The sequence below is a fragment of the Diachasma alloeum genome, unplaced genomic scaffold, assembly GCF_001412515.2.
Source record: "Diachasma alloeum isolate Michigan unplaced genomic scaffold, Dall2.0 Dall_scaffold_00308, whole genome shotgun sequence".
Classification (NCBI taxonomy): Eukaryota; Metazoa; Arthropoda; class Insecta; order Hymenoptera; family Braconidae; genus Diachasma; species Diachasma alloeum.
In genome coordinates this window covers 1475344-1489620 of record NW_021680447.1, presented here as the reverse complement: position 1 = coordinate 1489620, position 14277 = coordinate 1475344, and the positions used below count along the sequence as shown (strand labels likewise).

At 36.5% G+C, this 14277-nt stretch overlaps 3 protein-coding genes across 3 annotated transcripts in view; 1 reads left to right on the top strand and 2 right to left on the bottom strand.

The window, feature by feature from the left end:
* Nucleotides 1–186: 186 nt before the first annotated feature.
* LOC107039843 (serine protease inhibitor dipetalogastin) lies at nucleotides 187–6269 on the bottom strand. The gene is made up of 7 exons (XM_015259682.1): nucleotides 6017–6269; nucleotides 4880–5023; nucleotides 4239–4388; nucleotides 3967–4137; nucleotides 3210–3404; nucleotides 1810–1968; nucleotides 187–504 (listed from the first exon to the last, which is right to left on the bottom strand). The coding sequence occupies exons 1-7, from the start codon at nucleotides 6225–6227 to the stop codon at nucleotides 473–475; spliced, it is 1062 nt and encodes a 353-aa protein (XP_015115168.1). The 5' UTR covers nucleotides 6228–6269; the 3' UTR covers nucleotides 187–472.
* Nucleotides 6270–8313: 2044 nt separating this feature from the next.
* Nucleotides 8314–9640, top strand: LOC107039847 (DNA polymerase epsilon subunit 4). The gene is made up of 2 exons (XM_015259686.1): nucleotides 8314–8669; nucleotides 9442–9640. Exons 1-2 carry the CDS (start codon nucleotides 8442–8444, stop codon nucleotides 9589–9591), a joined length of 378 nt encoding a protein of 125 aa, XP_015115172.1. The 5' UTR covers nucleotides 8314–8441; the 3' UTR covers nucleotides 9592–9640.
* Nucleotides 9641–9732: 92 nt separating this feature from the next.
* Nucleotides 9733–14277, bottom strand: part of LOC107039841 — a gene marked incomplete in the record, with an annotated part of 6839 nt that continues 2294 nt past the window's right edge. Inside the window, 4 exon segments of the mRNA XM_015259679.1 lie at nucleotides 9733–10141; nucleotides 10744–11186; nucleotides 11966–12410; nucleotides 13034–14277. Of these exon segments, the coding sequence (XP_015115165.1) occupies nucleotides 10018–10141; nucleotides 10744–11186; nucleotides 11966–12410; nucleotides 13034–14277 (2256 nt within the window).

The window sequence follows — 14277 nt, the reverse complement described above, 5'->3', positions numbered from 1 at the left end:
GTGAAACACACAGTAGTATGAAACTTCAACTGCGTGAAATACACAGCAGTATGAAAATTCGGCTGCGTGAAACACACAAACTTCACGCATGCGTGGAGTGTATGGAGTGTACGGGAGTGATTCACGCAATAGTGCGAATAGTCACGGCCATTAATTTTTCGCTGTCCAAGTTTCCAAGTATAATAATTATTACACAAAACGGTAACTAATGATTTATTTCCTGCTGAATTACATGTTCTTTTCATTCCTCTATTCTCTCCCGTTCATCATTAAAATTATTCTTCATTTGTTGTCAATTATAATTTTTTATGAGCCTTAGAAATGGACTTTTCATCTATTTCTAGGGAATTATTCACACTTTTCATTAACCCTATTCATCAATCGTCGTATTATAGGAATCATTGAATTATTTAACCGAAGTGTATTCCACCATTGTAAAACCGCCACATCTTTTCATCTCTGCAGAGTCGACTCAGCATGGACCATCATGACGATATTTGATTTCTGCAAGAAAAAAAAATAGAATAAATAGGCAAATTCGGAGAATTACAGAACTTAAAAACCGACCGTTTCCGACCGGACCCGAAAACCGTTTTCGGGCCCAACGACATAAAATATCATATGTCGCACGGCGATAAAAGCATTATCTGGCGAATGTGATTAAAATCCTCGCCTTCGGCTCGGATTATAAAGTCACATTCGCCAGATAATATTATACTTTTATCACCTGATGACATAATGTACTATTTTTCGTTTTTCTAGTAAACTAAAAAACACTTTTCGGCACGAGGTGAACGTAGCAGCAATGCAAAGTTTTAATTTCGAACAAAACGCACAAACTCTCTGCCTAACTACCAAATGTAGAAATAATTTAATTCCTATGAATGCCTTGATAACTGATAGATTAATAATTTTTTGCCACATGAAAGAATGGTGGAAAAAGGTTATAATCCCGTACACCTATAAATTATTAAATACAGATGTTCAGTTACAATTGAACATCTATATTTAATAATTTAGATATTCCACAGGAGCTGAAATTAAATCATAGGTACACAGAGATGAGCAGTAATGAATTAAAACTATCAAACACTTCGAATCGAAGAGAAATAAATAGATAATAAATAATATAAATTGAAAAAATCCATAATAAATTTGATAAATTTTAAATGAATTTTCCAGAACTATAAATGATTAGTATCAGGGAGTGGCTATCCTAATTAGATTATCCATGTTTATAACGACTTGTGACTACGGTGTGGAGGGTATCTAAAAAATCCAAAAAGACGTAGGACGTAATATTTGCATAGTCCCCTAGACGGAATACCCGCAGGAAGGTATAAAATACTCAGTGACTAAGCAAACGTCGATGTATACTCATTGCTTTTTGTGTGCATCAAAAATAAATGTGAAATAAAGCGACTTCAGTAAACACCAGAAAACCCGGAATAAACCATGACATTACTCAAACTCCCATTTCAAGCTAGAATGATTAACTCTCGTGCAGTGAATTTCTATAATTCCGCATGCCCACAATGGATTTTCCAAGTGCAACCTACTTTTACCAGATGCATCGTGAAAGTAACGGGTTAATGAGCCGAGAATTGAGAGCAGAATAGAATTCAACTCAAGGCTAGTTTTCCGATTATATTTTTTTTGTGATTATACATCAGCGATTGTCTACTATTGCAAGTATTGTGGAATCAGCTCCTGAAAGCATTCATCATTGTTCTCAGCGCGCTGTTATTTCGATTTATGATTGGAGTGAGGATTTTTTTTATCGAGTTTAATCAACTGAATGGCGCTTACTTTTTCCTCCGTGTCTCCGTGCGCAGAATAATGCTTGGATGCTGATGTATGTTGTTCCGTCGTGGCTGCAGACCGGCATGCTATCTACATCCATTGATACTGCGCCGCAGGGGTTGTCTTCGGGGCCTTCGCAGGGGCCTCCGTGCTGGAAGGCCAAGTCTAGAAATATTTTTTGGGAATTAGCGGGGTCATGAATGTCCTTGGAAAATTACATTTTCCCTGTTAACATTTTTTCATGTTAACGTGTGGAGATATTGAGATATTAAGGATGTTTGTTAAAAATCGCAAGTACTTGAAAAAAAAATTGATTTTTTTGTCAACTGAGAGATGAAGTTATTCCCTTCACTTTGATACAAATTTCAATCCACCAATCCATGTTCACTATTTAGAAATGAAATAGACAAAATGCACCAAATGCATGCGCTAACATGCGCTTATGTGGGATAGAATCATTCAAATATTTCCTCTTTTTGCCCGGGTACCCCAGATTTTTCTCTGGCCATTGGATTCAGTATGATTTTACACATTACCTTCTATTTTTATTGCAATTTTTAGAGTCTTCTAGTAGGTGGATTATCAATTTGAACATGAATTTCATAAGAGTTCGTGTATCAGGAAAAATTAGTTTATCCATTTCCGCCGAGACTATTGCGATTAATTTTTTTTTAACGTTAGAAAAGTTAGTTTTATTTGTTCTGCTGTCAGTCGAAAAAATTACAGAATTTTACTTGACCATGAAAAAGAAACACATTTACCGACAATTTACCGACACTGGCTGAACATCCTTAAGGGGTAACGGAATGCCGCTTATTTTCCAAATTTTTGAACAAATTTCCAGCCAAAAGTTATCGATATTTTTACAAATCGAAGCACATTAATCTCCAGGAGGCGTTGATGAAGAGCAATCTGCTTTGGGTTCAAATAATATTAATAATTTTGAACAGGAAATTTGTTTGAAAATGTCGAGCAAACGGGGGCTTTCTGTTACCCCTTAAATGCACAAAGTAAGTTTTATACACAGGCTCTTATAGTTATGATTAAATTGAAAATTTCACACCCCCTAAGAGAAAAAAAATGGGAAAAATTTGAAGACGTGGAGAATGATATGCCAAATGTGATGGCGACAAAAATAATGGGGTAGCGGAGTGAATAAAAGAGATATTTCAACCCCCGCAGCCATTTAGTCTTCTTTTTTTCTATTGTTGAAAAAACATTAAAAAAGGATTCTTCTTCAATCGAATTTCATCGTAAAGAATTGAACTGCGGGGTTTAACTGCGGGACTAATGTTTCCCCACATGTTGAAACATTAGTCTTGATTCTCGCGTGAGAACACGTGTTCAACACCTCATTCCTCAAATCATGGTTACAATAATCAAAGAGTGAATAACTGATGACCCACATTTATTGGAGAGAGTCTTGCACTGGAGATGATAAATACTTCTTTGTGTCTCCCCGTCATTTCCGCAGACTCGGTCCTTAGGAGTAAAATCTTCATTGACATACGCGCCATTTATTTTCTTAGCGTTCTTATTCGCTGTGACGCAGGCTTTTCCGGAAGTCGTATTACATTCAGTGTTGACCCGGACTTTGAGGTCTGAAAAAAATTAATTCTCCTACAGTACGTCAAAAAAAAAAACTTTATTTTGAGACTTATGATCTAAAATTGAAACTTTCAAAACTGCCAATTTCAGACTTTCAGAATTCTCTTTAAAGAAAAATTTCAATTTGAGTTTAAAATATTTTTCAATTGAAAAAAAATTATCTATTGAAATATTTTAAACAGTTTTTAAAGCAAAATTCTCAATTGAAAATTCACTTCGACTGGTTTTTCTGCTGTAATTTATCATTCACGAAGAGAAATGTTCAGTAAAGATTACGGAACTCACAGTTCACTTACCGTTTATGGAATCGACTAGAAAATTTAAGTGACGGTATCATAATTTTTCACAGGAGATTCAGATAAAAATTGCGGAACGCTCTGAAAAAATTCCGTGACAGTTCCGTAAAATTTCCTACAACCACATTTCGCTCCGGAATTACGGAAAAGATACGTAATTTTTATTGAATATTTCTCTCCGTGTTGTCGAAGGATTTTTCAAGTTAGAAAAACATTTTGTGCTATAATTTTCTATTTTACTCCATAAAAAAATACTCACTTGGTTTTTGACAAAGATAAATGAATGGATTCGGATATGTATTTCCATCGTCCCCGCAAACTGGATTCCACTCATTCCTCTCCTTGGAAATGTGGCATGCAAGGTCCCCATTACCAAAGATTGGGTAGACTTCGGCGACATGACAGCCTCCATCGTGTAAAATCTTCAGATCTAATGCACCCAGTGAATTTCAGTTATGGATCATTAATGATTCAGGGTAATCTCACGTTTGTTCTACATGAGATGTTGACGGCTAGGAGATTTATAGTTACCGTTGTACTTTTGCAGGCATTTTACCTGTCCAGCGTTCCCATAAGTATAACCGTTACTTCCACATACGGGATTCAGTCCGTATTCATCGATACTGTTGCGATAACAATAGTCAATCTTCGAACATTCGCCTCGGGATTTTATTGATATTTCTGAAATTGTTTCAATACGCAATTTTCTGTATATAATGCGTTAAGGGGATCATTTCATTTTATCTCTTTTTTACAAAGTCATTTTATTCTCTCAATTTTCCCAGAATGGAGAATGTGTGAAGAATAGAGTCAACATGATAAGAAAATTATTGAAAATCTCCATATTAATACACAATTTTCTATTTGTTAATTGAGCATTATCTCGACATTAATTTAATTATCTTGACAAAAAATCTCGACAAATTTTTTTTTTAACCATTCATCATGGACATTATTTATTATTCAATGGAATGAAATTTTCGACAAATGTTTTTTTTTGAAAATTATTACTGCCGAATTATTTATGAAAGAACATGAAGATTTCAAACAACGGATTCATTTCTACATCAGGACGAAATTATTATAATTATTCAAATTTGACTTTCCATTTTTGTCATGCATGTCGTGCATTTGGGATCAATAAATCCTATAAAAAAAAGTTTTACACTCACGATTTTTTTCATTCAGATTGTTGCACTTGAGGGCCTGTTCATTCGGCCACGTTTGATTGTCAGATCCACACACAGGCGAGTAAATTAAATCCGGATCACAATATACTCGTCCCGGAATGCACTTTCCTTCATGTACAATTGCAACTGAACAGAACAAATTGGATAGATTCATTAAAATCAGTAGTAAAATTGGAAAACGTAAGAATTCGACGGAATTTGCCTCGTTGTTCGTGGTAAAACCTCATTTTTTGAATTTCTAGTTTAAAAATGCCGTATGGACATTTTTTATCATGTTTAGAATTTTTTTTCGATGTCCGTTGGACTCCAGAGAATAAAATCATGGAAAAATAGTGTATTTCATCACTAGGGCGTAAAGTATAAGCGGGATTTTGCACTTTGCGTGCAAACGGTTTCGGTAGCAATCATTCTCCTTTATAGAAAAATTATAGGCAAAAATGGAGAAATTATTCACGTTCGCTAAGATAATTTTTGATGGGATGCAGAATACATTTTTTAGTTCCGGTACAAATCACCCTCACGTTCAGTAAATTTTCCGGGGCCAACGGAGCAGAATTCATGAATTCATAGTGAATTTCTGTCCTTTGAAGTAGAATTCACTAGGGGAGGGGAGGGCCAAATGGACCTCTAGGGCAAAACGGACCACTGACAGAAAATTGGTAATTTTTGTTTTTTTTGCTTTCCTTCAAATCAGGAACACGAATGTGTTGAATTAAAAGTGAGTTTCTTGGATCGTGACCATCACAGGGGTTTTATCGACAACAAGTGCCGTTGAACCGCAATTTAATCAGATTTGCTATAATCACCTCAAACCACAAATGACTTTGAATTTTTGTTTTTGCTTCCAAATGGAAATTCAATATCAATTTTCTGTCAGTGGTCTATTTTGCCCTGCCCTCCCTTATTAATCTCGCACTTTTTCTCCCATTTAAGGTGAAAAAATACTTCAAATGGAGGTTGCTCCACGATTACTTGACTTGTTTCGCAATTTTTCTCCAACTTTTTTCTCCGTGAATTCATCAAAGAACAATCAACAAACATAATGATAATTTATTAACCAATTCAAATGAGGCGGATCATTATCAAAATTTAGAAAAAGTAATTGAAGAGTACACTTACTGTCCGTTTTCTTCAAGTTATTGATGCAACCCAAAAATTTACTATTAGCGTAAGTTTTCCCATCAGTTCCACATACTTCACCACCTTCAACACTGCTATCATTAAGCTTAGCGCAATCTTCCTGAGGGTTCTCTGCCAATCCCCATTGAATCTCTAAGAGCAACAATAGAAACAGGAAGTTCAGAGATTTCAAATAACTATTATGACACATTTTGAACGGCGATTCGTGAGTCGTGTAATGCTGAAACGTATAATTATGCCGGTTTTATAAACTCCCCGGCTCTCCAAATCTGAGAGTCGTGCTTTTTTTATGGAATTAAGTCACAACTGTTTTGCTTAACCCAAGCAAATCTGGTTTACGTGTTTATCAGGTAAATTTTTTAGGTAACTCATTAGTCATTGAAATATCAGAGATTACACGGACAAAAGACTACCAGGAATTTTACCAGGAAAATTGCTAAACAATTTAGATAATCGGAGAGCGAAATGGATTCCAGGAATTTTTATTTTAAATCAAGAGAGAACATTTGAGGGAAGAGATAGTTGCCCTTTGTAACGTCATTTGCACGAACGAACAGTGAAATTTGTTAACTTTTAGTGGAAAATTACCAGAATGATGGCTAAATTTCACCGTAATTTTTGTGAATTTTTACTTCCACTGTTTAGTAATTTTTTAATGCCTTTTCCTGGTAATTTATCGTTGATTTTTTTTTTACGTGGACACGTATTTAATTTTATGTTGGGGTCATTTGTAGAGTTATCCCTAACAGTCAGCGCTATCTGTCGGAATTCTAAAAAATTTTAGATTTGTCTAGAAAATTCGAGAAAATTTTCTTGTTGTCTAGGCAATTTGAGAAAATTCTTTGGTTTTCTAGAAAATTCGAAAAAAATCTATGGTTTTACGGAAACTTCGAGAAAATTCTCAGATTTTTAGAACGTTTGGACATTTTTTGAAAAATTCAATTTGTGTCAATCCTTACAAAGAAAAGAATCTGTTACATGTAAACATGGACAGCGGTGAGAATTAAACATTGAAAAATTGCCAAACAAGCCATATAATCGGAGAGCGAAATGGATGTCAGGATTTTTGATATAAAACCAACGGAGAAAAATGTGACGCGAAGAATCAAGTTTCCATTTTTTAACGTGATTTTTCAGAAACGAACTGTAAAATTTTCGTCCTGTTAGTGAAAAGTACCCACAAGGCGGCTAAATTGGCACCTGCGTTTATCGCATTCTCACTTTACATTGTTTATAATTTTTCCCTTTCGTTTCCTGATAATTTTTCGTTGTTTCTTTCTTCACTGCAGCTTTTCATCCAAAAATAGGAATTATTTACATTCGTAGATAGTTTAAAAACAATTTTTATGAAAAGACGATTAACAACTGTCCGTTTTACCCCACGCTTCCCTAAATATTTATTTAATCAAAAGCCTTGAGGGCCCCATTTTCGTAGAACTTGAAAAGACTATAAAACTGTCATCATCTCATATTCGAATAGAAGTCGGAGTGATGCATTGACTATTTTGTACCCGTTATTCACTTCAATTGTGATACGAGAAAGTAATGCATGCTTAATCTTCTTTCTTTTGTTATTAATCTGTTCATTACATTCGCTGAAACAAATTCTTTTGTCATCATCACACGGTTTATTGTACAAAAGTAATGATGATGCATCATTTTAAATAATCTAGCTTATTGCGCTTGTTCGAGTTTTATCTGTACCGAGCGCTTGCTATTCGCACTTTCAGTAATTTCCATTGATTTCGTGCACTGAGAAAAAAATTAATCAATGGTTTTAAAGAGGATTCCTAAAAAACACACGGAGAGAAATTTTCTAGAAAAATTCTAATACGAGTACTGGAAAAAATCACAATCCACTGGCTGTGAAAAATTCTGGTGCTGTTAAGGTAAAATTTCTTGGTATTTCTGGTACAATTTCTGGGGATTTCTGTGAAATTTTTGCAGAAATACGGGGAAAAATTCAAGTTTTCCCCAATTAAATTTCTAGTGCCGGCACTGGAATTTTTTCCTGGCCGTCACTTTGCCCATCTTTTCCCATGCTAGCACTAGATTTTTCCTAAAAAATATCTCTCTGTGCAGTGATATGTCCCTTAAAATCAAAGTTTAATCTCTGTAAAAATAATTGAACATAAATGTTCAACATAAATGTTCAATTTTCCGTTTTGAGTCTCTCCCACATGCGCGGCCTAGGTACAATATAACTAAGCTTCCGTCACGGCGGCTTCTACGCGCGCATTCATCCGTTTGGCGCCCACCTGCGCACCCCAGTCACTTCCAAACGGTTTCGCGCAGTTGTCAACAAGTATCAGCATGTAGCGCTCGAACAATTGTTTAAAAATCGAAGAAAGATCAACTAGGCGCTTGAGATCACTCTAAATATTTTCGGTCGACTCTCTGAGAGATGGAGACCCCGGAGACCGAGGTCGAAACCCCCCTCGAGGATCAGGTGACGGATACTTCCGTCAATTCGAGGTTGGAACAGTCGCAGGACTCCCAGGAGGAGAATGACAGTGAACCGAGGGAAAAATTGTTAAAACTACCTGTTGGAAGGGTCAAACACATTGTCAAGTCTGATCCAGACGTCAGTTTGGTTAATCAGGAGGCGATTTTCCTCATCACAAAGTCTGCGGTAATTATTACAATCGAATATTAGAATTGAAAAAAAAACAAAAGCAGAAATTGAAGCACAATTTATTCTTCCAATTGAAAACAAGTTGGAAAATGGCTCCATATACCATAACTATTTTTGCTAATAAATTAGGAGTGTGCTGGAATCGTCATTTTCAACATCATTTTCTTCTATCCTACATCACTTTTTTTTAAATTATTTTGTTTAATTAAATATTTAATCTTCTCATTATATTTCTTTTCTGGTCAATTGTGTTAGATTTCTTGTGAAAATTCTTGTATAAATCGAATGAAAGAATCTCTATATTATCTTGAAACTTCGATAACGTGGTATTGGAAAACCTCTTTTCATTCATAATGGACTGAATTTAAACCATTAAATTTGAAGAAACTCTCACTTTCAGAGAAATTTTAGAAAAATTCGAAATTGCAGAAATTATTGTGAAAATCGAACCAACGAAAATCTTTTAACTTCAACAGGGTGGTATTGAGAAGAATTATTAAGCTATGATAGAATGTCAGTAGCGAAGAGGTTAAACGGTTCAAGTCGACATCGTTCTTAGCAGATTTTTCGATGAATATCTTCGAATCTAAGGGAGATAGCCAAATTTCCATAGTAACCTTTTTGTCGCTCTCAATTCGCTCTACAAAAACGGTCATGACGACAATTTAATCATCTCCCTCAGATTCGGAGATATTCCAAGTCAACTTGAATCTTTTCAACTCTTCACTACTGAAATATCTCTTAATATTTTCCTTTGAACTTGTTTCAGGAATTATTTATTGATTCATTATCAAAGGAGGCTTACAAATACACCTCCCAAGCGAAAAAGAAAACAGTTCAAAAGAAGGATTTGGACCAGGCGATTGATCACGTCGATTCCCTAGCCTTTCTCGAAGGGATGCTGGAGCAGATGATGTAAATTCCCTACTAAAAAATTAACCCAAGAATAAATATTTTTTATCGCCAAATACGACTCTAAAGAATCCTCCATCAGACCCTCCAAAACTTCCCCTGAAAATGACTGGTTAACCATTCAAAGGAAAAAAAGAACAACACAAAATTGCAAACTTCGAATTCACGTTTAATGATCATAATCTTCTCATTCTCAAGTGGAACGAGGAAAGAAAGAATCTCATAAATTGTCATTGCTTATCACTCGCAAAAGTCAGATACTTGAACATTAGTTGGGTGTTTCTGGTTGTAACATTATTCTGCAAAGCAATGTAATAAAAAAAATGGAGGGGAAAAACGAAAACTTAAAGGAGAGAAAGAGAGAAAATAAACAGCTGGAGTATTATGAGCCAAGTAATACGATGGGTGCAACTGTTGAGAAGAGATCAAGTCTTCATTTGCGTTTTGCTTTACGTCTGCGGCTTTCTTTCGAGGTTGGCTGTTCTGTCGTTGCTGTTGTACCACCAGTTTTACTGTGGTTGTAAAGATTGTTGAGGAAATCTTCAAGATCTGCGTCCCTGCGAATTCATAAAATTCAAAAACATGAATTTTGAGGATTGCAATTTCAATTCAATTTATTCTTTTGATGTTACGAAAATATTCTTTGTTTTACATCCCCACTAGCCTTTCTTCTCACCCCACTCAACTGTAATAGTGTTATTTAATTCAATATAATCTGAACGGAAAATTCTATTCAACCTATTTCATCAATTTGACAACTAGTGGAATTATGGGAAAACACCAGAAGTTTTTTGTTGTAGATAGCTTAATAATTAAGACTACTCAGTGAATATTACTTTGAACTATTTGATTTAAAAATGAATGTCAGAGAATATTTTTTGTAGTTCATGAAATTCTCTGTAAGAAAGATCTGACATTATCTTCTAAATTTACGAAATTGAGAAATCTCGAACTAATTTGGATTAATTCACGTCTGTCTGTGGATCTGGAGATTGTATCTCTAAATTAGTTTTACAAACATTTCTTTTAACTATTTGATCCCATAATTGGCTTAGGCCGTTGTTTCTCTAATAAATGCCAAATAAAAAATACAGAAAACTTCTGCCTTTCCATTCATAAAAAAATCTCCACTGTTTCATCATTTTATTTTGACACTTACGTTGCACCACCATCCACATGCTGTCTCCTCTTCCCACTGATACCCTGAGGTGGTGGCCTCTGTCCCAGAACAATTCTGTACTGCACATTGTGGGTATTAGCACGCAGATGTTTGAGATTACCAGCTTGACAGGCAGCCCAGTCGGTCACATCGTAAACAGCACCCTCCATGCACGCGTAGTAGTGCCAGAGGAAACCCATGACCCTAGATTCCGCCCAAATATCACCCTCCTTAGCACTGTGGCGTATCTTACACTGGGCACAGAATCGAGCAGCGTAGCAAGGCCTCTGCGTTGGTACACGTTTATGCCTCAATCCACAATTTGTACATCTAATCGTGTTCGCTGCTTGTTCCATTTTTCTGTGCAATTGGGATAGAAGATCACTCAACTCACCCCAGGCTGCCTCCACCTGACGAGTTTGATCGAATGCTTGTCTTCTTTCCTGGGAATAATAATTTAATATTAATAAATAAACAAAACATTGATAAATTTGCAAAATTATTTGATTTGAGAAAAGAAGTAATGAACGTCTAGTGATTATTATTGCGAAAATATTTGTGGAAAAGGGAGATTCAGAGCAAAATCTATTATTGAAATAATTGATGTTGATTTATAATAAAGTTCTGTTGAGAAAAGTTCTCTTAATTCAGATTGATAAATATAATTAATTCAGAGATATTTGTATTGCAAATTTAAGAGAGAAAATAATTCCTGAAGTCCAGTGATTAATTTCAGTTGTTGAAATTCAATAATTTTGAATATTTTACATATATATCTGCAACTAATCAATCGAGTCTTTTCTTGTTTCCAAAAATAGTTGCAAATTTATTTGATTTGAGAAAAAAAATTAGTCGACAATTCTCATTATTACTGGAAGAAGTGGATTTAAAGCAAAATGTTTCATTAAAACAATTGATGTTGATTTATAATAAATTTCTGTTAAACAAAAGTTCTCTCAATTCTTAGCGATGAATCGTAACTTCAAAGATATTTAAACAATTCAAGTGAGTTCTTAAAATTCAATAAATAATTCTGATTCCATAGATTCTGTAGTTATGAATATTTTGCATATCACTCCAATCAAACCAATCGAAATAAGTCACGAGACAGTTTTCTTCAAAACCCTGTCGTCAGGAGGAATTTCCAAAATAATCTGCAAATTCTCATTTCATCTGTCTCTAATCCCTGAATAATTAGTGCAAAAATAAATTAATCACTCACTGGTTCTCCAATGATATCGAACGCATGAACAAGTATCTTAAATGCCTCTTCGGCCCCAGGTTGACTGTTCTTATCAGGATGTACGAGAAAAGCCTGACGTTTGTAGTATTTTTTGATATCATCGTCTGAACAGGTGGGTGTCACCCCAAGTATGCTGTACGGATCCTTTCCCTTGCAAGCCAGCAGTCTTTTCATCGCCTCCTCACCAGTACTAGGCAGGGCAATGTTCGCTTCCAGTCCACCTTGCAACCAGTGTACATTATCATCCTTGTCGTCGTTTCTCTTAGATTTCAATCTTCGCCAAAATGCAAATCTACTGTTTCCAAATCTATCGTCAATCCTCTTGCCAATTGCATTCAGAAACCGAATCTTCGAGATTGCAGTGGACACGTAGGCCCATGAGTATTTCAGGTATAATACAGTATGAAACCACATGCACTTAACACTGAAAAATAAATTGTGAAAATTTTTTCAGATAATTTCAATGATTTTCCGAAATTGTAGAATTTTATTCAGAATTTTTCCCTGAGATTGAGAACACTGATGGGTTTAGAGGACGATATCAAAGGCTCTCTTAATAATTGAAGGAATTATAGAGGAGAAATGTCTTCAGACATTTTGCCTCTGAAACAATCCGCTGGAACGAGTCGGAAAAATTAAATAACTTTATTTTCCCAATATTTCTAATCAATAAGTTGATGAGAAAAATATAATGAGATCTCTCGAAATTTCAATGCAGTGAAAAGCCTCGAAGAATTTTTCCAGTTGAATAAAAATTATTAAAACATGTCACATTTTTTATGTAGCTGAAAAAAAATATTTAAAAAATTCTCTTGACATTTTCTTAATAATCAATAAAATTGACCAATGGTCAAAAACTACTCGAATCATTTTACTGCCTCGCTACAATTGTATACAACTGTCTTCATAAATATTCAATGCAGTAAATAATTCTCCCCAAAAATTCAAATCCCCGAATAACTAAAATGCAACCCCCAGAATTCTCAAACCCTCAAACGCCCCAAAAACCAAAATAAAAAGTACTAACAACCAAAAAAATATACTCACAACTGAATGACAAGATTAGTACTCATACTAACAACATCCGTGATAAGATGCAGAAGCCAATAAAACACCTTAAGCCCGACTTTGCTCCACCGGCTGGCATACTTATTAAAATTCTTGCACAAATCCTTAACAGGGCTCTCCCTGTTCTCCCTCTTCCTGTTCTTTCCCTTCTTCACGACCTTCTCCTTCTCCGGATGGAACCTCTTCCCCTTGTCCTTCTTCTTCTCCTCCTTCCCCTTGCCGCCCACCTGTAAATTCTTCTCCACCCTCTCCCCCGCGCCCTCATTCCCCAAATTATTATTAATCTGGAGTGGTCTCTTCTGAGTATTTCCCCCAGTCTTCCCCCCACTCTGAACTTTGCTATTATTCAACGTCTCATTCCTCTCGTTCTTCCTCGCAGTCTTGGACGTCTTCCTCTGGTCAGGTCTACTGAACCCATTCATATCGCTCCTCTCATGGCTCTCATTGCCCCCCAAATTGTCCAGCGAGACCCAACGTCTCGAGAGATTGGAGTTATTCTTCTCAAGACTCTTCTTGGCCACCTGATTCTTCGGTGATCCATGCTCATCACTCCCCGAGGAGTTCTGCCTCTTGAGCACTCCCGGCTTTCCCTTCGACCCCTTCGAGCTCTTCGACGTCTTCTTCAGGGTCGAGTCCACCTGGATCTTGCTCTGGGGAACGTTCAGGGGCGAGGGTGGAGGGGGCGCCGACTTGGTCAGCACTGACGAGTAACTCGGTCTCATGGGCTTCACCTCAGCCACCATTCGCGTTTTCTTCTGAATCTCCACGACCTTGGGCACCTCCTCCACCTCAGGTGACGAGTGAGGCACTGGTGTGACATTCGGCGAACCCCCGAAGGGACTGTACGTCCCCGATTGATTGGGCACCCAGTTACCAACGAGATTGTCAATCAATTGTTTTCCATTAGTCGTGGCACTCTGGAGATTGTGGTGAATTCTTTGATCGAATAAACCGTACTCTCTGTCCATAATCTGGTGGTTGGAGTAGGGGGACATGCTGGGGACCTCTTCGGGGACCATCTGGGAGGCATTTCCGTAGATAACGTTTATGAAGTTGCCGTTGCCCACGTCGATGGTGCCCACTAGGTCGTTGTTCTCGGTTATTCCCAGGTGATTGACGGTTTGAGGGGGAAAGTAGATGGGCTCCACTGGGGGAGAGTCGAAGGAGTCGGGCATGTAGATTGGGGGCTGCAGGGGGATTTGGGGGTGCGGGGAGGGGAGGTG

Excerpts from the sequence above, each read along its gene's own strand:
- LOC107039847 (XM_015259686.1), top strand. The coding sequence starts at position 8,442 with ATGGAGACCCCGGAGACCGAGGTCGAAACCCCCCTCGAGGATCAGGTG. Across the intron at positions 8,670-9,441 it reads TCCTCATCACAAAGTCTGCG|GAATTATTTATTGATTCATT; the intron begins GTAATTATTACA and ends AACTTGTTTCAG.
- LOC107039843 (XM_015259682.1), bottom strand. The coding sequence starts at position 6,227 with ATGTGTCATAATAGTTATTTGAAATCTCTGAACTTCCTGTTTCTATTG. Across the intron at positions 3,405-3,966 it reads TTATCTTTGTCAAAAACCAA|ACCTCAAAGTCCGGGTCAAC; the intron begins GTGAGTATTTTT and ends AATTTTTTTCAG. Across the intron at positions 505-1,809 it reads ACGGAGACACGGAGGAAAAA|AAATCAAATATCGTCATGAT; the intron begins GTAAGCGCCATT and ends TTTTTCTTGCAG.